The 23,386-nt window shown below is 35.6% G+C and overlaps 1 protein-coding gene across 3 annotated transcripts in view; it reads left to right on the top strand.

Annotated features, from left to right (window-relative positions):
- LOC123759388 (sphingomyelin phosphodiesterase 4) overlaps window positions 1-21,079 on the top strand; it is a 33,532-nt gene extending 12,453 nt beyond the window's left edge. For 2 of the 3 annotated variants that reach the window (XM_045744368.2, XM_069335189.1), the window contains exons 7-16: window positions 226-306; window positions 8,759-8,877; window positions 10,105-10,257; window positions 10,367-10,547; window positions 11,838-12,089; window positions 12,338-12,595; window positions 13,479-13,647; window positions 16,998-17,137; window positions 18,946-19,128; window positions 20,463-21,079. In XM_045744368.2, coding sequence (XP_045600324.2) covers window positions 226-306; window positions 8,759-8,877; window positions 10,105-10,257; window positions 10,367-10,547; window positions 11,838-12,089; window positions 12,338-12,595; window positions 13,479-13,647; window positions 16,998-17,137; window positions 18,946-19,128; window positions 20,463-20,699 — 1,773 coding nt within the window. In that variant the 3' untranslated portion in view covers window positions 20,700-21,079. The remainder of the gene's footprint in view (window positions 1-225; window positions 307-8,758; window positions 8,878-10,104; window positions 10,258-10,366; window positions 10,548-11,837; window positions 12,090-12,337; window positions 12,596-13,478; window positions 13,648-16,997; window positions 17,138-18,945; window positions 19,129-20,462) is intronic. The other variant, XM_069335190.1, reaches the window with a different exon arrangement.
- The last annotated feature ends 2,307 nt before the right edge of the window (window positions 21,080-23,386 follow it).

The raw sequence follows: 23,386 nt of genomic DNA, 5'->3' as shown, positions 1-23,386 counted from the left end.
CATACACTACGTACAGTATTTCGTACGACTTCACGGTTTTAAGAATTTTATTAGGCTAAACCAGAAAAAGGAGGATCTGGATTTATGAAGATTGGTTTCTGCAATGAAAGGTGACATATTTCAGAGTTTTTGAATGCACATTCTCTCATTTCTTCTCCAGCTGAAAATAAATATGCTTATTACAATTTTGAATTCATAAGTTTAATTATTTAACTTCCTTTGCAGTACACTGCTCTGCATGTGTGCAGTGTCTTTTCAGAACACACACCTCTAGAGTATCGGCCAAATTGGCTCACAAATGGCTTTGTAAGTTGTGTGATGCACCCTTTATCTCTAGCCACATCTCATTGCTGCCTCCAGCCACCTGCTCACTGTGTTTCACTCTGTCTTTAAATCTTAATTTACTAAGTTATACTGTTATCAAAGCTTACATAGTAACTGATACCTGAATATTCAGACAGTAGTACAGTAGTACTCATAATGAGACCTTTCTCTGTAGATTATTAAATTGTTTTCAAGCTGACATTTCTTTTATGTTCTGTGTTTATGGAAAATTGTGAGGATTCTATTGAACAGAAATATAAGTTAAAGTATTTAATTTAATTTACTGTAGTTATCTTGAAATGATTTCTGGGCTTAGCGTCCCCATGGCCCGGTCCTCAACCAGGCCTCCTTTTTGTTACACCCCCCCCCCAGGAAGCAGCCCATAGCAGCTGTCTAACTCCCAGGTAGCTATTTACTGCTAGGTAACAAGGGCATCAGGGTGAAAGAAATATTTTGCCCATTTGTCTCTGCCTCCACCGGGGATCGAACCCGGAACCTCAGGACTACGAAGCCAAAGCGCTGTCCACCCATCTGTCAGGCGCCTGTTACAATTTACAGTAGTTTACAATTTACGTTATAATTAAGTAATGTTTGTAAAATGTAGTCGGTCTGCAAAGAATTACCAGAGATAAAATAATTATTTATTAAAAGTAAAAAGAACTATTTCCACTAATGTGAATATTTTATGCTCATTTTGTATTATCATATAATGTTTATGCTGGTACATAAAATATTTTGATGAATTAGAGTAAAATATGGTATCTGACTGAAGTTGTTTTTAAACTGTAACTAATTCAAATAGTCTTGACCAATCTTGTTTATATGTTATTCTGTATCTAATAGAATCTTAAGTCAGAGATATGTTGAATATTTGTTTTAAAATAATTATGTATTTCTGCTGACATGATAGTAAATATTATTTAAAAAGAAGTCTAACACCAATGGCTATTCATTTCTGTTGTATTAATTTTTTCTTCAATGTCTGAAATAAAATCTGCAGAAATCAAGTTCTGTAGACTAAGTTTTTGAATCTGTTTTGTTTCCTGCAATACAATCGACCAAATGGATTACCAGAAAAAATTATTTTCCAGGCCTCAAGAGCTTGCTTTGTATTGCAATTTTTCCGAGTAACTCGTACATTGGGAGCTGCCACTCTCGGTGAGCTGGTCATGGTCTGAACAATGCGTCAGCGACTGGTTATAGAAATACACGTGCAGTAGTTTTAATACTCGTCAAAAATTAACGTGAAAAGATGGCTCAGTTTGTAGCAGTTATGTTGAATGTGGTTACATATTATGTTCTTGAGGAGGAGGATCATACTTCATAGGATCAATTCTATAGTATGATTGCCGAGTTCCTTGTCCGAAACTTGGAAAGAGTGTTCTTGAGGCACACAGTTGATACAAGCTGACTTTGTGCCCCAAATCTTGGGTCTTGGTTTTCTCAATGCTATGTGCAGATTCTGCAGATACTGTTATCATAATAGTTCCCCCTTAGGTTTGACTTACTGAGATTCTACTGTTGTAAACATAACCCGTATACTCTCGCTTGTATTTACACCAAAAGAAACACATTTTCGCTTGGATCAGAATAAAAAATGCATATATATTTTCAAATTAAAAATATAAATAAACATATACTGCATGTATAATAAAATTATAATTATATAGGGGTGGTAGGAGAATACAATATGTGAGCATATGTGGGGGGGGGGGGGGGACTTGCAAGGCTTCCCTGGATGTTACATATCCTCTTCTTTGAGGCGAGGATCATTACAAACACAACCAGTGGTGGTACCCCCTCTTTTTTATATATATATAATATAATTATATATAATATTATATATATATATATATATATAATATATATATATATATATATATATGCACATATATAGTTATTTACCATTGAACTAAACACTTTATGCATTGGAGTTCCTTTTATATTGTTTCTATGATTGATTCTGCCTTGGTTTCTGTTTGTAGGTTATCATTACTTGCATTTGAGATTCTGTAACTGCCATATACAAACTCGCTCTCGCTAGGTGTGGATGCTTCTCATCGACTCTTAACACACACATTTTCCATAACAGTTTCACTTTTCACAAAGTTCATTATCAAGTTAATTCATTTTAACACTTAATCAAATTTACTTTTTTTCCTTCATTCCCTAATCAAAATCTTTAAATTTCAGAACCACCAAGAATACTTGTTTGTCTTGTTAAGCTGTATTAACATTTTGTACTCCTTTTGCTTGTAGGATGTGATGTGGAAATGTTACCTCTCCATGTGCTGGTCTCTCTGCAGTATTTTCCCTTACTCTTTATTTAATACATTTAATTATGCTAGAGGATGTACTTGTAAAAATGTTTGTGACCCAAGTTTAACTCTTAAATACTGTACTGTATAATTATAATTTGATGACCGAAGGTAACTGCATTTCTGGTTGCCTCTCATGTCTTAATCATCTCTAGCCATAAATGTCAGCTTATATGCCATTCTAAGAACTAATATAATTGTTCTCTATTAACAATGTGCTTTAATCTGTTTCAAACTAATCACTTGTAATGCTTGTAACCTAAGAGTTCCATGTCCATATCTGTGTGATATCTAATCTAGTGCTATAAGTGGTGATCTGAAATGTGCATTTGTAAATTATTTGTTTTAGTGCAATAAAAAACAAAAAAGGTTGCAACCATTTTTGTCAAAGTGTCAGTTTTAACGTTATTAAGATATTTGAGCGGTGGTTCTTTTTTTTGGGGGGGGGGGGGGCTTGGAGGGGCCTGAGCTCTAATACTGTTCTCTAAAGATCTGCAATCCCAGCCACACATTGAAAATGTGCTCAATTGCATCTGTCTCTGCCGTCTTTTCTGCAGAGCTAAAATTTGACTGACCCATTGGTTAGCGTCAACCAGTGTGCTAGAGGTATTTTTATTAATTAATTTAATGATATTTAAGAAAGTGTGCTATATTAGCAATAATATATATTGTTTTAGCATAACTTACAGCAGTGTGCATTTTATTGCATCAGTGTTGAATACTTCAAAGTTAGTATCAGTTTTATTATTATTCAGTATTTTAGTTTTTGAAATACTGTACAGTATTTTCTTACGCCAGTTTTGTAGTCTTTTTACAAATTGATATTGACAAGATTTTATACATTAACTCGAGTAAATAGTTTCATTAAAATGTTGTGTAGTTTTAATTTGCTGTGAGTGTCCATCTTCACCTTTACAAAATAACAGAGTAATGTAGTAAAAACATGATTGTCTTACGACCAACAAATTTAAGGAAGTTTTTACGAGCACCACCTCGAAAATGATGATCCATAGTAATGCATCGTCTTTCAGTAATATATTATTGAATAATTTGAATTATATTAGTGTTACATTAAAAGTTAATTTGGACATGTTCAGTTTTAGTTGAGGCATTTCTTTTAAAACTAGTCATGTTTTGCATTAAATACCATAATTTCTTGATGAGCAAACCACACATCAGAAAATTAAGAAAATACGTCATTTTGACCTGTCCTAAACGTCAAGTTGTGTAATAATTTGAGGATCAAAATATTTTAAGAAAAATTATTACTTCAAATATTTTGATCTTCAAATATTGCTACTGGAATTAAATTAGTTTAACTGTATTAATTGAAGTACAGTATGCGTAGTATACATTTATTTGTATTTTCAGATGACTTTTCTTTGAAAAGTCATCTGTGAGATCATAAGATCTTTGTGAGAGTGATCTTATGTAAAATCTTCTCCATATATTTCTGTCATCTTTTAGAAAATGCTTCAAATTTGTACTAAATTCTACATGCTGATAAGGCTATTAGATAAGTGAAGCAATCAATAACTTGATTTAAATTAAAATATATAAAACCAAAAATCTGAAAACGGATGGAATTGCTGCAATAAGCATATTCAAATGGGAGAGTAGAATGTTAATACTAGAGTACGCCTAAAAGTGCAGTTGGGTAAAAATGCGAATGGCCTGGCAGGGCAAGATATAGGTCAAGAGCGTCTAGCAGACCATCAAACACCTTACCCTCAAGTATGGCCACAATACTTGCACTCTTGCCCTTTCTTGAGTTTATACATGTCTAGCCCTATTGCATGATTTGATTACTATGCTGTCTTATTCCAATCCACAAGTCATCTAATGGAATGGGGTGACTTTCATTCTAGTTTCTCTGATAACTTAGATCTCCAGTCGTTCATTAATTGTATTTGGAATCTTACTTTGAACTCAAATGTTTTTCTTTTCTAATATTATGCACTGTTGAGTCGGTAATTTTATTTTTGCTATGACCTATTCTAAACAAAAATAAAAATAATGCATTGCGAGTACTGTACAGCTAGAGAAACGTAAATTGGAAAAATTAAGCACTCAAATTTATATTTTGGAAATGAAACCTCTCCAAGTTAAACATTTTTCAAGCAAAATGCAGAGGCAGAAAAGTGTTGCCAAGTCAGTCCATTCTTCTTGTTAGGGGGATGTAACCACAGTTTGACACAAAAAGTGATACATGCCTTTGGTTGTATTTTTCAATCTATCGAGTGTCTGGTGGCAATTTGTTGGGAATATTGTTACACTTTGGAATTTAGTTTAAATCTCATTAGCAGCCAGCACTGTCCACATTAGTGTGGAACCATACTTTCTAGCATGACTGAAGCAAAGAAGCTCCATCATTTGGAAAACAAATTAATTTATGACTCGAAATTATTTTATTGACAGAGAAGCAAGCAGTACCAAATATAGAAATACATACTCTTGTATTTTCTTTATTAGTAGTTATGATTTTTGTTCTTCCCCATAAGAGTTTCTGTAAACTATGGCCTGTTCTTGTGTGTGTTGTAATTACCTAATTATTTGGTTTTAGTTACAGGACAATAATTATGGTTATGGTGCTCTGTCTTTATAAATGTTATGACATGCTGTATTAAAGGTAGTTGTATTTTTGGTATATGTTACTTTCTCCTGAATATGGTCCATCCTCCGCTTCCCTCATGCTACTATTAATGTAAAAACAGTTATGGTGTTACTATTTTTGGTGTTTCTTAATCTGTTTTATTCCTGTATCATCTTGGTCTGTTTGGGGCAAGAATTGAGAGATCTTTTTTATCAATTTTCTCCAGCTGCAATCTTGTGTGAGATGATGTGTTCCCGCATTTTATCTTCCAGTTCAAGTAGCTGTAGGCAGTCTAATCTCTCGTAAGTCAACCGAGTTCTGGGATACAAATTTTTTCAAGCATTTGAACTCTTTAGTTTAGCTATATGTTTTTTCCAATGTGGGCACCACACTTGTTACATGTTCTAATTTTGGCCTCGCATAATTACTGTACGGTGATAAAAACATAATCACTCAGTGTATTGAAATTCTACCTGGAGACTTGCCAGCATTGCATAGAACTCTTGCACTTTGAAATTTGTGACATTGCTTGTAACAATTATTTCAAGGTTCCTTAGTTTGTAAAGATTTCATTAGTTTTGTTACATGATTTAAGTAACATTGGGCGTATGACTACTTCCCCACTTTATTGTATATTATTATTTTGCATTAGATTTCAGCTTCCACTGTTCATTAGAGATTCTCAATGTGTCCAGGTTGTACTAAAGAGCCTTCATTTGCTCGTGAAATTTTACATCGTCTAATGGCTAGCACTGATTTCTGTATTACTCCTTAAGTTGCTTCCCTTTCAATGTGGCAATCTTCCTATTTTACATATCTTAATCTGATACGAAGTTTCATGCACTCCAGTAGTATTAAGGTCTATATTTCAAGTTTCCAAAGTAGTGTCTTTTATGTGGGATCCTGTCAGAAGCTTGTTTTCATTTCAAGTTAGGACTATTTTGTCCGTGTCTGTCTCTTGTATTATGTGCAGGGATGAATTCAAACTGTTTATAGGATATCATGATATTACTCTTCTGGTGGCTTAAACGTGCAAACTTTATCTCTCTTTCTGGTATCTTTGTTACTACACTGGTCAGGAATTCCAGTCTGTAGTTTAAGAAATCCTCTCTTATCACTATTTTTTATATAAATAAAAAACATTGCAAATTTCCTATTAAACTACCAATTTGCCTACATTGAAAGATGTCTGGAATATAGCCCACAGTAGGTAGCTGAGTTTGGCTGCACAGTTCTTCAATACTCAGGTTGATGCTACATCCAATTCCATTCCGTTGCTTCAGTTCAGGTCTTTAGTTTCTTCCTGAATAAGCAAATGTGTTCTAATGATTGTTGTGGCTCGTCTGTAAATGCAGTTCATGCAGTAAAGTGTTCCTTCATCAGTATACTTTGGCTGCATCCAGGGCTTCAGACATGCCTCCTTTTTTTTCTATATTTGTTTTGACACCTTTCAGCCTCTAAATGGTATTTAAAACTTTTAAGTTGCTTTTGCAAACATAAAATTAAAGCAGTTTGGGTCTGAGTTTCTGGTGGGGTTAAATGATGGCTCCCTGTAGCTAGCTAGTCCCACAGAGATAGCTCTACATATGAGTCACAAGGTTCTGCCCTTCATCTTGAATTTCCTCCTCGGACGTTTATAAAGTTAGCTCAGGTGTTTGTGCACCAGTTGCATCTCTTGAGGGTTGGTATATTAGTCTATCCTGATGACTGACTGGCTTGGGCTCCTAGCTAGTCTGTGTCTCTGCAAGCCATGGATCTAGATCTTCCCTAGCTTACTGGGTTTGGGTTTCTTGAGAACTGGAGAAAGTCTCGGTTGTTCTGTTCTGGGCATGAACTTTGTTGGAACTGATTTAGGATTCTTGGTTAGGTTACTTTCCCTGCTGTTTGCTACTCTGCTCTGCCTGCTGTGTTGTCTCTGTCTAGTGTTGGGTTGGTCCCATTTAGGTCCATCACAGGCTCAGACTCAGCTAGTCCCAATTTAGGATTATCCAAATCCCAAATTACTGCTTTGTTCCCATCTGGTGTTGGATCGGCCCCGGATGACTCGCCAGTTGGTTGAGTGCTTGTATGGGAGCCTGAACTTTGCTTACGTTGTTTTTAGCATTGAAACTGGGTAATATAATTTTCTGGCTAGACTTTATAAGTTACTTCTTTAAACATTTAATTGTCTAGTGTATGATATTGTGACCAAATAGTTGGGTAATCATAATTGAAATATTTTGCTTGTAGTGCCTCCAGAACAAAATGTGGATGAAAAAACTCTTGATTGGCCTAAGATGGGAAGTCTTTGTATAGGGAAAACATATGGAAGAAGAAAAAATGAAAAGTTTAACACTACATGAACAAATCCACAAGGGCAGTGACGAGGATTCGAACCTGCGTCTGGGAGCATCCCAGACACTGCCTTAATCGACTGAGCTACGACAGGGTTAAAAGGGTTGAAACCGAAGTTCTACTGAACTTACTGGATCCTGTAGCCTCTCCGAGGCACAAGCCAGGTTTTTTCACAACCCCTTCCCCCCTGCACCTGAGTTATGTCAATAGGCCGTTCTCCCTCTCCGCCCTTAGGGAGTGTCTGGGATGGTCCCAGACGCAGGTTCGAATCCTCGTCACTTGCCCTTGTGGATTTGTTCATTTGATGCATCACGTTAGTGTGATCTCTGTGTGTTAACACTACATATTACCTCTTTTTTTTTTTTTAAAGATTAATATATTTTCCTGGTAACAGAAGTAAATAGTAAATTATGATTTATAAGTAACAGATTCTTTGACATTCTTCATCACAGCAAATCTAATATTTTAAATTCATTTTATTTTCAAATAACCATGAAAAAGTTGCTCATGATATTTCCCAGACTTCGTAAACAATGCACCAGCTTCAGAATGACTCTTGACCTGCTTTAGGATAGACATGCACTACTAATCACATAAATTCAGTGTTTTGTGTGTGTAAATTTCCTTCTCTTTATTTCAATCAAATAAGGTAGCCATTCAGCTTACATTTCAATTGTTCTAACCATTATAAATGTATATTGTGAGTAATTCATGTTTGTCGGTGAATACAAATGTTGGCTTGACTTGCAAGACATGTACAGTATACCGATTCTGTATACTCTAGCTTCAACTCCTATCATCTACTGTGTTTTTAACATTAACATCTCTCAACCTAAAAATAACACGTGCCGTTTATATTCCTATCAAATTTGTCTTCATATGAAATAATGTAAATATGAATAATTTGCTACAACATATTTATGATGAACCTATTGACATTTTTTATAATCATGCCTTCATGTAAAATGTTAATTATTATTTTGATCCAGTAGTTATTATGAGGTTCAACCATTATGGTTGAGCTAGTAAAATCTAAAGTTTTCTAGATGCTGTATATTTCAGATATTCTTGCATTTCAACTGTGACATTTTTTATTTGTAATGTTTGTCTCAGAGCTTTTATATGTAGTCATTATCATTTATTTTTTCCTCTCCATCACTCCTTAGTAATCTTTGTTATTAAATCTCAGGAGGTGTTTGTGCCATCAAGTGATCACGTGAGAGTGGTGAGGATGCTTATTAAGCATCTTCATTTCTTTGCTAATAGTGGAAAGTCCGCACAACCATCGCCTCTGGATGACTTGCGCAAGTAAGCTAAGTTGTCTTCACATTAGTACTAAACCATAACACATCCTTAATGAGTTTGACACTTTCAGGACTACATCCCTATATAATACACAGGGAAATCACACTAACATGATAAATATGAATGAACAAATCAACTGGAACACTGAGGTGACTCGAACCCACAACCGAGAGACTCCCAGCAGCTGAAGCTAACACTGTAATACAGTATTGATATACTGTGTATCAGTTTCTCATTAATATATATCACATTAGTGTGATTTTTCTGTTTCCCCAAAGTTGGTGCGTATGGTAGATGAACTATGTTGCCCACACTCGAGTGCTTGGGGATTATATGTAAAATTTGGATTTACTTCAGTAGAGGCCTCCAGACATCCTGTAATTTCAATAGAAATCTGGTTGTATAACTTAATCAAGTCAAGGTGGTCCAGTTGTTAGCATCAGAGGCTGGGAGTCTCTCGATCGCGGATTCAAGTCATCTCGGGCGCAGTTGATTTTCTCATTTCAATGCAATCTTAACCAAAGACTTCATTCAAACTTGTATTATAAGAGAGCTGAAGCTCTTCCAGATTTGCATTTATCTTAACTGATAGTTTAAAATTCCATTTTATTTGTTGAACTCAAATTTTACAACTTTATATTTCATTTGTCATGAATTTGCCAGATATGGATTAGGTTAGGAAAGACAACAAGGTTTAGGCTGAAGTGCTAAATAACTGGAGGATTATCAGCACTTAAGAATTGCACCAGGCTTCTGATACCCCGAATTACCAGGATCCAGAATTAGAATCTGGCTGTCTATGAAGTGAGGGGTAGCTTGGGGATCAAAGATAAATCCAAAACTTTGAAAAACTCCCACAAGATATTCTGACTGCATAAATACTATAAAACAAACAACAGTTTGAAGAAACTTAGGTGACCACTTTTCTGAGGAATGTGTGTTTTGTTTGGTTCCACCTTGTTTTGGGTGGCGAGACAAGTAGTAGTTCAAACTTCTGGGCATCAGGCGAAGGCCATCTGTAAAAGTTGGTGGGTTTGACCTAGCTGCTATAGGATGCAGTATAAGATGCAAAGCTATAGGATGCTGAGAACTGCAAAAGCATCAGGTACAATAATTGGGAGTTGAAGCTTGAGAACTGGAACTTGTTCCAGTTAGGTAAGCACATTATCAAGATATTTTTGGCTTAAATTGTAATATTTGTGTTCCCTTTAGTTGTACCCTTTCTTTTAGGAATCTGTGGAGCATGTATCGGAAGAGCCTCTACCAGTTCCTTCGTCATACCTTCAGCCATTGGCCCTTGGATTCCTCCTTTAGACTGGTACTTGAAACTTGGCTGTCCTATGTACAGCCATGGAGATACACAGACTATTCACCAATTAATAGGTTAGTTTCCTTATTATTTTGGAACAGAGTAAAAGAGAGAGCTCATAACATTTGATATCCAGTATCATTATTTAATTTGCCGGTACACATGTATTCTTATTTTTTTTAGAAGTCCAACGCAAGGCTGTAGTGACTATGAATCACAACGTTCTGTGGAAGGAAGGTGGCAGGGTTTCATTGCTGAGAATCTCCTGTTCTACACTTTACTTTTCAACCACCTCATGTGTCGATTGTTTCGTTTGGACTTGTCAGCTCCTAAGAATGCTCAGATTCTTTTTAGAGTTACAAAGGTTAGTAGTGTATAAACATTTTATGTGAATTGATCAGCTATGTCTTGTCATACTGTATTTTATTTTATTTGGTTGGTTGTTTTACATATGAACAAATTTGTATTGCAACTTTGTGCAAATGTAACAAATTGTTGAACATAATTGTTTGTACACTTGATGTATTAGATTCAAATATAAATGGGTGTTATCAAAAGTGGTGATAGTGCAAATCCTGGTGTAATGGGCTTGCTTTGACCACCATAATCAGTCGCTTAAATCCTCCTACTTGCTTACTTGATCGACTCTTCTTAATCTTCTTGTTCTTTATCATTTTGCATGTTTGGTTTGAATAATGATCTTATAATGATCTTGAATTATGATGAATAATGATCTTCTTTGGTTTTAAATTCATTACAAATCAATTTTCTGTCATTTGTTTTGTTTAATATAGATGTGATAAATGATGGGTTATGGATTTGTACTTAAATGTGCTTTAGGTTTGACCTTTTGTGGTAAGGTTTGTGGTAAGGTCTCAAACCTTTATATGCATTTCAGTGGATGTAAAAAGTTTATTTCCTTTTCTTTTTTCTGGAGGGAGTGGTAAGAAGTTGCCTGATGAATTGGCCTCATTCTATATAGCCCATTCAAGGGAAGATACACTAATCTGATTAGATTTTAGGTTTAATGACAAAAATGCTAGTTGGCAACTTGTCATTAAGTATTGCCATTTTTGGGGGGCAGTCAATGCTGCTTGAAAAATACTCTTAGATGACTGATTTCTTTCAAATAAAGCCCCAAATGTAGCTAATAATCTAAGCTATCTAATGGCAGGATAGTGCCTGGGGTATTCCACTTAAAACAATATCTCACTGATTTAACTCTATTTATTTGAACTCTTTATTTCCTTTGATATAACCTTTCAACTTAAGATAGCACCCCCCAATACCACGAGCCTCCACTTTTTCAATTAGTTTTTGTGAAGCACAGTATCAGAAGCTTTGTTTAAGGTAAGGTATGTAACATCAGAATGTTTCCACTATCAACTGCCTTGAATATGCTGGAATAGAACACCTTTTAACTATTAAAACAAAACAAACATTTTCAGAATATATTTTTTCTTGCACACCAGCTGGTTGTCATGTTAATAGAGTGACCAATGCAGGAATTAAAGATTTGCAACTCTTCACGATTCTGCTACTTTGCTTGATTTATGATTTATTCAATATATAAGCCAAGGGCTCACTTATTCTTTAAATTCTCTTGTGACCCCTGTTGTTCTTTTAGAATTTAAATGTGCATTTACTTTGGCAGGTTTTTTCTCAGATCAACCTTGGTTGCCTTATTCGTGAAATTGAGGAAGCCCTTGAGGATCCACACTTCATGCACCGCTCCTTACTTGGTGGAGCGTCTCACTCCTTAGGACATCACGGAGGATTTGCTGGAATCCACAATGATCAGTTCCCAGCACGCTCTCTTGCATCTGTTGCTCGAGGGCATATTATGGAGATGGAAGGCCCTAGTCATTCATATCATCCTATGTTTAGTGCGGACAATATTGCTACGGTAAGAAACAATTGTATTTCTATACTGTATTTATTATGACCATTTCATATCACATGTGTTCTCTTGAAGCACTTTCATGTATTTTGGCACTTGCCCAATAATGTTTTTGCATATTACCTGTTAGTTTTGTTAGGTTTTTGCAGAGTGAAAAACCAATACAAAATTTACAAACTTGATGGGATGCCAATATATTCGTAGAATTATGAGTTATAGTCCTGATTTTACGTGACATGTTCCTTTATTGACAGGTGGAATCATTACTAAAGCATATACGACGGGCACACGAGGCAGTAATTAGGGAACAACAGCAACACTTCAGAGCCTGTGCAGCTGGAGTTAGTGATGATGGAAATGACAAGGTGAAAAAAGAGAGCTGGTTGTCAAGTGTCATCAAATACATCTTTGATTCATCATCTCCAACAGAAGATGAAATATCGAGTGATGACATCAGGAAGACGGTTATTCATTTGGAAACTGCGCAGAGACAACTTTCGGGGATTTTCAATGTAAATACTGTGTGTTTCTTGTATATTATTAGGTATATAATATCTATATATAACAGTAGGCATCATTTCCTTTGTCTAATAGCCAGAGCATATTTGTATATTTTTCTGATATTCTACAAAGGAAATTCTACACTTGGTGAAATTAACATATTACTGCATGTTGATGACATTTATACTGTACTTATTTTATTCAGACTTAGTTTTGCCTATGTTAGGCAGAGTTGAGGAATAATATATGTACATGTTTAGGTTAGGAGTGGTTGTCACTTTGGTTTTTGTTCACATTTTTGTACTTTTTAATATTTGTTATAATATATTTATCAGTCCAGTTTATTTTCATGTATCTTTGCAAAAAATTGTTTTCATATGTTTATTAAACAGTCCATAACTATTAATCCATTAGTTAAATTACTAAAAAAATTGGGATTTGGTTGTGAAGACTAAACCAGATACCAGAAGATGAGGAGACGACGATGATTCGATCCATCCTGGACCATTATCAAGTCTATTGTATCAAGACAGTCGACTTGATAATGGTCCAGGAGGGACCGAAATGGCGTCGTCTCCTCGTCTTCTGGTGTGTCGTTTAGTCTTCATATCTTCAGCCACGTTATTGTGACTCGTCGTCTGCATTGCAATTTAGTTTATTAGGCAACTCTGAAATGAAGTGACAAAAATACACAAAGCACAAACTATAGACCAGTGTCATTAATATCCATTCCATGCAATTAAAATCTTTGCTCTTTTGCTTGAACATCCATTCCAGCAATTAAAATCTTTGCTCTTTTGTTTTGCTCTAAAAATTCATCACCTCACTATAACTAGTCAATAATTTTAGCTTTCATGTTCCATAAAATAATATTACCCAATATATTGTTTTCAGATACTATTGCCTCTAGAATATGGACAGATGACCAGTGACCTCGAACCAGGATATCATGGCACTAATCACTTGGATTCCTTTTACCAACCTAATCAGTTTAAGACTTCAGATGACCATGCATCTCCTCATTATGCCAACTCTCCAAAGGGTCCTGTTCTTTCTAATTATGGTGAGTTTCAAACTGTTTAGCAGTAAAGTTGAAAAAAATTGTGAAAATAAAAAATTCAGAAAAGTTACCTACATCATATTTGCCCTCCAGGGCATACAACTGGCACATGTATATATTTTGCTCATGAAATGGACAATTATATAAAATTGTATGTATGTGAGTAACTTGAGTGCTTAGTCATGAGAAGATAGTTTTTACCATTGGCTTCCATAGGTATGGGATGTACATCACACACAGATGCACGTCTCAGTGCATGCCCTTTGCAATACAAATTAAGATTTATGTCCACATTAAACGTGCCCAAAAAATTTAAGGAACAGCCTCAAATGCAAATAATAGGCAAATTAAAAGCATTTAAAAACTTAAAAGGAGTACACATTGTGTGGTGTTGCCCCTCAATCCATGCAGTTTCAGACATGAGAATTTGTTTTTAACAAATTGGTGATGTTCCACAGAGCTCTGTCCTAGGACTATCGCTGCTTTTAAATTATATTAACACTTTCGCGCTCCGTGGAAACTCGCGGTTGACAGGGGGATCGTGGCCCCTCCGTGCGGGTAAGCGCGCGGTGACACTCAAATGTGTATACTCGTTCCAGTTTTCTCACCTTAATTCTCGCGCTACGTCGCTCATTCTGGTATCATTGTGTTCGCAATTAAATTCTCTACAGGTGTGTATAAATATAATGTCCAAAAGCCTAGCGTGACTCCCAACAGCAAAGCGTAAAGTCGGCAAAAACGCACAAAATCAGTAACATGTGCATTCTCGTTCCATTTTTTTACCTTAATTCTCGTGCTACGTCGCTCATTTTGGTATCATTGTGTTCGCAATTAAATTCCCTACAGATGTGTATGAATAAAATGTACAAAAGGCTGGAGTGCCTCCCCGCAGAAAAGCCTAAAGTTACCCATGAACGAGCACCATTTTGTACATTGCAACCTAATGTTCAACTCGTTCAATTTGATAACATCAAATTTCGTGCTACGTCGCTCGTTTTGGTATCAAATTGTTCGCAATAAAAAGGCGATTATTTTAAAACTAGTCCCAGAATAATAGAGCAATAACTGGATTTTTAACAAATATTTTAATTCTGGACGCTAATCATCACAAATTTATTTATATCTTTCCAGTGTTCTGACATAAATATTTGTGTTACATCTTTCATTTTGGTATCAAATTGTTCGCAATAAAAAGGCGCACATTTTAAAACAAGTCCCAAGATAATAGGACAATAAATAGAACTTTAACAAATATTTTAATATTCAGACCATAGACCTATTTATAATATTTCAAGTGTTTGGACATCAAGTTTCATGTTATATCTTTGATTTTGGTATCAAATTGTGTGCAATCTAAAGGCGCTTATTTTAAAACCACTACCAGATTGATCTGATAAAATTTAAATTTTTAAAAAATATTGTAATGAGTGACGCAGTATTGCGTCGTTGGAACACATTCAGTAGAAAAATAAATGACGAATTATTCAGTCTGTGGAACGCGAAAGTGTTAATGTCCTTACAGAGCGAGTGAGCTCCATACATGTCTGTTAATGATGCAAACTTAATGAGAGCAAGAACTGAAGATGAATGTAGTGTACTGCAGAAAGGTCTTAACAAACTTCAGGAGGGGTTAGATAAGTAACTTTTGGAATTCATTCCAAATAAGTACAGAGTAATGAAAATGGGTAAAGGAGATACCTGGAGTGGGTTTCAGGAGTTTTTCTACTCCCCAAGCCCGGCTTGGGGGCTAGAGACCTGTATTTAGCTACTATGTAAGGCAGTTACAAGAAACAACAAGAGAAAAATCCTAACATTAATACCAGAAGCTCATGTGAACAGGATAACATCAGTAGTATATGGAAAGTTAGCAAGCATAAAAAATGTTGTTTAAGAACGTAAACAAGAAGGCTTTCATGTCCATACACACTGCCTATGTAACACAATTACTTGAGTATTGAGCTTCGGCATTTAATCCACTCCTTGTAAAGCCTAAACAAACTTTAGAAAGTACAGGTTTGCAACTAGATTAGTACTAGAATTAAGAGGTCTCAGTTATGAGGACAGGTTAAGAAAACTCACCCTCACAACCATAGAGTAGAGAAGAAACAGAGGACATTATGAATACTGTACAGTAAATGCAAAATATTGAGGTGGGGAATAGAGAGTGGATAAAGAAAGTCTATTCAAATTAAAAAGAGGTAGGACAATGGGACATCGGTGGAAGCTGGATATGCAATCCAGTCGGAGAGATGTAAAGAAGGTCTCCTTCCCTGTATGGGTGGTAGGCAAGTGGGATGCATTGAAGGAAGAGGTTGTTGTAGCCAATTCCATCCACAACTTTTAAAAAGAAATATGATAAAAACATTGAAGGTGAAGGAAAGACTCATTGTGTGTGTAAATGTATTTAAAACCAAATTTTAAATTTTTATTAATTCAGGAAGCAAAATTAACTAATCTCATTAATTCACATAAACACAGACCTTGTGATGTCTAGAGTGGGGATAGAGAAAAGAATTATCAGGGGAAAGCACCAAGCCATTATGACCTACAGTATATAACACCTAAGAGTGGGGATAATGATTCCATGGAACCCTGCCCACTGTTCCCAGAAATCGGGATAATTGAGCGTTCTTCTGAAACTTTGACGTCCCTGGGAAGCCAATCACATCTAACGATGCACACTAAGTGGGGTGCTCTTTCAGGATTATAAACTCAAACTCCTAGAATCTTGTTCACAACATTGTATACAGTACCTTGAGAAAAGATATAGATTACATCCAAAAATTTCCCTCTGTCCTAATTTTAATACATATTTACAGAGAGAGCTGGACACTTTTATTTTTTAATGCTTTGTTAAATTGTTTTTTAATTGTTAATGTTTAACAATTCATAATATTGTTTGTGTTGCAAGATGTGTCTGCCATAAAAACCAAAGAGTGCTCCCTTCTATTAGCTGGAATCAAAACATATCTGGTTGGTGTATGTCTATGACTGAGGGTTACTATGTTCATGTTGAGGTTTGACTTACTCCGTCTAGTGACAGTTTTGCTTCAAGTTTTCACCATAGGTCTATATTTAGCAGGATTTAACTAGATACGTTAGTGAAGTCTGGCCTGGCCTTACCATGTTATTTTGGGTAGCAATCCTATTTGGCAAAATATTAATGATTCGGGTAAACTTTTACTCAGTTTAATTCCCATTCAAGTAACGGACAAAGAATAATTTGATCCCACAAACCTAATCTAGTTTAAACTGTACATATATGAGGATTTGTGATTTTTTAATCTTGCTTGTACAATTTCTTACCATTCCTGATTTAACTTACTTTATCAAGGTTTTGACTCACATTTCAGGTCGTTACCAATTGATGTCAGGGCTCCGGAGACGTGATTTAAAATATGAAGGAGATCCAGATTTAAGACCAATCTGCACCTTTGAAATCCCCTTCCTTGTACGCTGGTTATACTCTCTTGCTGCACTCATTAATTCCAAAGTAAGTTTGTATTCATACTGCAGTTTTTTTTTTTTTTTTTTTTTTTTTTTTTTTTTTTTTTTTTTTTTTTTTTTTTTTTTTTCTTCAGTGATATTCCTGTACAGGCCCCAAGCCTTTAGATAGCCCGTTAAGTGTTACTCTTTTCTGTCTTAGGCAGTGGATGAGTATTTATGTCTCATACATTTGCTTCAGTAAGATTATGTCTAGTGTGTTTGACTTCCTTCTCTCTGTAAAATCTGAGCTGAAATCTTATTTCCTTTGTAACTATAATGTTAATGTTCCAGTGGTCTGTTGGCAACTTCTGCCCATTGCTGACATTTCCTCTCTTCTTCTGGAGCTTTAAACCTATTTCCCATGCATATGGATATCCAAGCCTGATATCATGTAAGTGCACTACTGTTTTTCTATTGTACCCTTTCATCAAAATAAGTGGTTAGTAGTTGGTTAATTCTTGTATCGACCCGCACAGCCTGATGTTGCAGCTTCTGCATTATGGTCACTGTCCATCTTCTGCATGCTGTATCTTTAATTTTCTTAATCTGTTCTAGACTCACTCTTAGTTGCAAGTTTTGCAGTGTCGTTCCCTTGTATTCGTACATGACTTGGCACCGACTCTATAAAGAGTTTGGCAACTTTGGTATCTGAGTGTTTGCATTAATGCTGTAACATTTGTGGTCAGATGATTGTTGTCATATAAGTATACTTGTTGCAAGGTTTCTTTGGCAGTTCTTGAATCTGTATGATGATGATGTTGTCAGTGTTCAGCAAGAGCATGTTCCAAAGTCTTTTGAATAGCTAGCATCTCTGTAAATTTGAGCACCCGTGTTAGTCTCCAACTAACTATAGAATTTCCTACCTTAACTGCAGCTCCATATTCCTGTCTCTGCTGGTCTACTGATCCATCTGTGAAGCACTGTATGTGAATTTTTCAGATACCATGTTTGCTTATATATTCCCCTGTTAAATGATGCATAGGAGATGGGGGTTAGCCTGATTCGTTTTTCCTTGTAGAGCCATACTTACAAAGTCTGCTGTTAATTGTTCTCAATGGGCTTACATAAAAAAGTCTGCATGTAATTCGTTGACACATTTCTTAGTAATTGTATTTGTGATATCAAATGCATTAATAGTGTTTATTGCACAGTGGGGCCACCTGTTATTATTGGAAGTTCTTCTGTCCCAAGTTAGTGCTCCAGTGATTATATTTTTAAGTGAATTCTTTCTTTGCCTAGTATCTTAGCATGCATGTCCCTTATCCTTTTTTTTCAACTAAAATGTCAAAGTGGCACCCCAGGGAAGGCCTAAAGTTTCAGTTGGATAGCAAATAAGTGTCTCTGGGATCCCACTCTATTGTGGGTACTGATGGCTTAGTAGGTAGAGCTGCAGGTTGTGCTTTTTGCGATCTGCAGTTTGAGGCTCCAATGCTGCAGGTAAAAAAAATTATTACAGTATATATATATATATATATAATATATAATTATAGTGCAGGTTACAGTTTATATAATATATATATGGGCAGTTTATATAGTATATATAATGTGTATATAATTATTTATTACATTTTCAGCACAAAACATGAACTCTTTAATGTTCTGCCATTGGTGCAATATAAAATGTAATTTATTTGTAAAGCTTAGGATGCAACTGAGAATAGTTTACCTTTTCTGAAGATGTTCTAAAATATGCAGTGAAGTATAAAGAAGAAAATCAAGGAACCTAGAAAAAGGTTTCCTTGATTTTCCTAGATAGATTTCATTTATTTTTGTAGTCAAATTTGTATCCCTTAACACTATCTCCATTTATTACAGTATGGGAAGGAAATGGTTAGTGTTTACTCCAGGCAAGACCCAGTTGGTTATCTGGCAAAAGTGTTCCTCAAGGGTCCAGAGACAGTTTATGAGTATCACAAGAACAGCTCTGGTTCTCCACACTCTCGCATTCCTAAGACTCTTCCACCAAGATTAAGCTTGAGATTTCAGGCCAGCAAACACGTAAGGAATATTGGGCAAAATCTTGAAGTACATTTGTTTCTTGAATTAATACTGCCCATGCTAAAGTTTCTGTGTACTGTAGTAAATTTTAATTAATTTGTATTTGAATACTGAACTAATCATCTTACCTCTTTTGTATAATACACTAGATTTTGGAAGTGATTTGATGGCATTGTTAAACAGATCTTGGCCCGACTTCTCTCTAATTGTGACCATCTGTTTCCTGTTTGTCCAGTACTCCCTTACCTAGTTCAGTATCTTACTGGTTATTCTGTCTTACCTTTTCATTTTATGCATGCATTTTATGGAAAGAATATGAAATGCTTTCTAATAGTATAGGAAAATGCAGTCTTCATTCTCTTGGCACTCTGGTGACCTTATCTTAGAGATCTGTCAAGTTTTTCGTGCATGATTTTTTTCTCTAAACCGCGTATTGTTCCTCCAGTACTTTGTTTGTCTTCTCCAGTTGCTACAACATTCTCCTGGTTATTTTTTCTAGTATTTTACTAGGATTGTATGTTAATAACACTGGTCTATATTTTTTGTTATCCCCTTTTTTAATACAAGGACCACTTTTGCAAGTTCTCCAGTATTGTCTTATTGAAGATCCTAGATAGCCAATAATATAGTACTTCTGCAGCCTCCTTCATTAGCTGTGGTGATACCTGGTCTGACCCTACTTCTTTTGTGGTCATTTAGGTGGTCCTGTTATCTTTATACCTGCCTGCACTTTAGCAGTTATTACACAGTATTTTCTAGTGTTGCTTCTGATTGTCCATCTTCTCATCCCCTTAGTTTCCACCCTGGTTCTTTTTTTTAGACCAGGTAACTCTTGTCAAGTACATCACACACATCTCTGGAATTTTCCTTAGTCTTCCTCTTTTCTTAGGAACTGTCTTCACAACTCATTCTTTGCCTGGTCCCCTTCACTAAATTTGCTCACACCTTTCCACCCTACCATGGGGGTCCTTTGTTGCCCAATCTATTTCCATGATTAAAATATCAGGATATTAAGTGGTCAGCCAATGCTCCCCTTGCCATGTTATTCATGACTTTTAAGCACATTTTCATTATTTTCATTCTAGTCTTCTCCGGGCCTTCTGCTATTTAGTGGGGGATTTGTTCATTACCACTATCACTGTCATCTTGTCTCCACTACAGTATTGCCATTCCTAGTAACAGTACAGATAATAGTACTGTAATAAAGAAATTGAAAAATAGTATTATTTAAAGGATGGTGGTTAAATTCAAGAATAATTGCTAGTGTACCTATACAGTATAATATTTTTAGTGAAAGCTGTACATTGATATTACAATTTTCACATTTCTTGCAGGCCATTGGATATGAACTGGGATTTGCTCTTCTGTTTTATGTCTTGGGCATGTGGGGCTTGCTTGTGAAGATATTAGTAACAGCAGCTGCTGTTATTTCTGTGCCTGCATACATCGCTCACCGTTACATGGTTAAGCACCAGCCAGTAAGCTCAGAGCATGAAGAACACGATGAACAAGAATGGGAAGAGCAGCAGCAGCGGAGGGTTCCAACATCGTTGCCACTACCACAATTGTGATAACATCTCATTTAGTGCATGATGATGCAAGCATTTAAGTGGTAAAATGAGTGCAAAGGCTAATGTATATTGTAAATATAATGATGAAAAATTGTGGCATCTTTTTATGCACATTTGAAATTGGGACATTCATCACATTTGTTTTGTTTCCTTAGATTACAGCACATGTATTTATCATATAATATTGCCACTAACAGAACAATACTCATTGGTATTTTTAGGTTCAGCAAAAGGAGATTTTTTAATGAAAAAATATAAGTATCATTCATATTTATTGTTCTTGAAAGGAAACAACATTGACCATTGTCTTTTAAGTAAATTTTTTGTATTGTTAGAATAAACTTTTATATTATCTTTATTAATAAAGAAATATAAATTTGTGTAAACAACTTCTTTACCTTTTTAATACATAGATGTCTTCATTGTTGGAGTTCTAGTGCATAGAGCACAGGGAAACATAAATTTGTATTAATTCGTGAGAAATAAGATTTATAAACAAATTAAAGCAATTCAATAAGCTTCATTCCATTTCCTTCTAAATATATGTACTGTATACAGTATATGATTGTTTTATATCCTAGTGGGACATCTTGCATGCATAGCAGTTTCTGGATATTATAGACCTTAATGTAAATATAAACGCGTTAATCACGTAACATTGTTGCATTTTTATAGTTGGATTAAATATACAGTTAACACAATGCAACAAAAGACAGAGTTTAAATTGTGTGCAATTTATGGACTGCTTTGAGATAAATTATTATTGTATGTGAAATTAATGAACAGCTTCCTTTTTCTAACCATATTAAATAGATAATTGAACCTTAAGTTACTTCTGATCTGACTTAATAATAACCTGACTGTTACAAGGCATTACTAGTAGTTCTTATAGCAAAAGTTGCCGTTATGCAGTACTTGCACTTATTTTCTGAGTAATTGTTGTCATAAGTTGAAACATTAGCTTAAACTGCACCTGAGAAGGAAGAGATTCAATATTATTGGGAAATATATTGGGTTAGGTTGAGAGTATTCTTAAGAATAATCAAGCAAACCATTGTTTATATAATAAATTCTTTTGGGTGAAATTTATAAAAAAAAAAACGCTTAAATTTTGTCTGCAAGATAGATAATCTTGTAAATAGATTTGTATAAACACTTGTGCCAATTAATTGATTAGATGTCTCTGGGCAATATTAATGTAATTTTAACTTTGCGGCAATCGCTTCATGAAAGGTGTTGACCACTTCGATCAAATGGTCAAATATTACCAATTCACAAGGAAATGTCACAAGTGGACCAAGAAGATAACGTTTTATTTTCTGCAAATGGCTTTGCATAATGCATTTGTATTGTACAAAAACAACACAAGTGATCGCAGGAAGCTAACATTACTACAGTTTCACGAAGTGACAATTTGGTCCCTATTGAAATGGAACACGGAAGAATGGCCTCAAACAGCTACAACATCTACACACTTGGTGCATGCTCCAGACCTAAATGAAGACACAGGTCCTGCCTATGCTGCCGCCGTGTCAACACCTGGACCATCTGGTGTGAAGCGGCCTTTGTTTACTTCAACACCTCAAGCTGAAGCCTCAACTGTATCAGAACACGAGATGTCAGGTACACAGCCATTTGACGAGACGGTTGTGACAGATGAATTTGACTCAAGTCTTCCACCTCCTCAGAAAAGACAGGGACGTAGTGTTGATTCAGAAAATCGTCTGAACTACAAGCTGAAACATACAATTGTCAAAACTGCCCAAACGACGCAGATGTCACGTGTGCTCCAGGTCCGGTAAAAGGAAGGAGACCGGCATAGGATGCAAGACCTGTAATGTTGCACTCTGTGTTATTCCCTGCAACACCAATTACCACCGGAAAAGGGTGTATTGGGTGGCGAAGAAGTAACCACCCGCAACAACTTCACTCCACCTATAAAACATCTGTTGAGCAACTTCAGGAATGTTGACCTGAAGGAGGTGGAGTGGAGAAAAAATGCTCAACTTATTGTTCTACAAACATCTTTCCCTTGGTAAGTACACATAATTGGTCTAAGTTTTTATAGTCTAATTTATTGTGACTACTTTGACACCAGAATGAACACTGTATCACATAAACTGCCGTAAGTAGACTCGAAACTTCATAAAAAAATTTTTGGGTGTAGCGGGTGTGTATGAGTGTCCCAAACGGGTTACAGTTGGGTGACTTTGGGCGTTAGTATAGGTAGGGCTTCTCCAGATTTTTTTTTTATATACATATGTCTGTGTAGGGAATTTTATTCCGATCACTGTCCAACCAAAATAAAATAGTGTGCAACAAGTATAGACTTGACAAACATGACAACAGTAACAACATTTCGTTGGTGTTTGACGCTCACGGATATGGACCAGCGTAGTTTTATATTTGGCGCCAATCTAACTTACGCTTTGTTGACCTTTTATACCTATGTTATTATAGAACATTCTATTGCGAACACATTGCTATAAAAATAAAAAAAGTATAAACTTTAAAAGCATTGCATCGCACATGTGTCATCGCGTCTGAGATACTGGCTAAGCTTTGGCCACTTCCCACACTCTTGCGGGTGGCTCGCGACCATGATTCTACATTTATAGGCATATGTCTGCGTAGGGAATTTTATTGCGAGTTCAGTGATACCAAATTTAATGCTGTAGGACAAGTGT

Source organism: Procambarus clarkii, chromosome 32 (genome assembly GCF_040958095.1).
Source record: "Procambarus clarkii isolate CNS0578487 chromosome 32, FALCON_Pclarkii_2.0, whole genome shotgun sequence".
Classification (NCBI taxonomy): Eukaryota; Metazoa; Arthropoda; class Malacostraca; order Decapoda; family Cambaridae; genus Procambarus; species Procambarus clarkii.
This window is presented reverse-complemented; position numbering and strand designations above follow the sequence as displayed.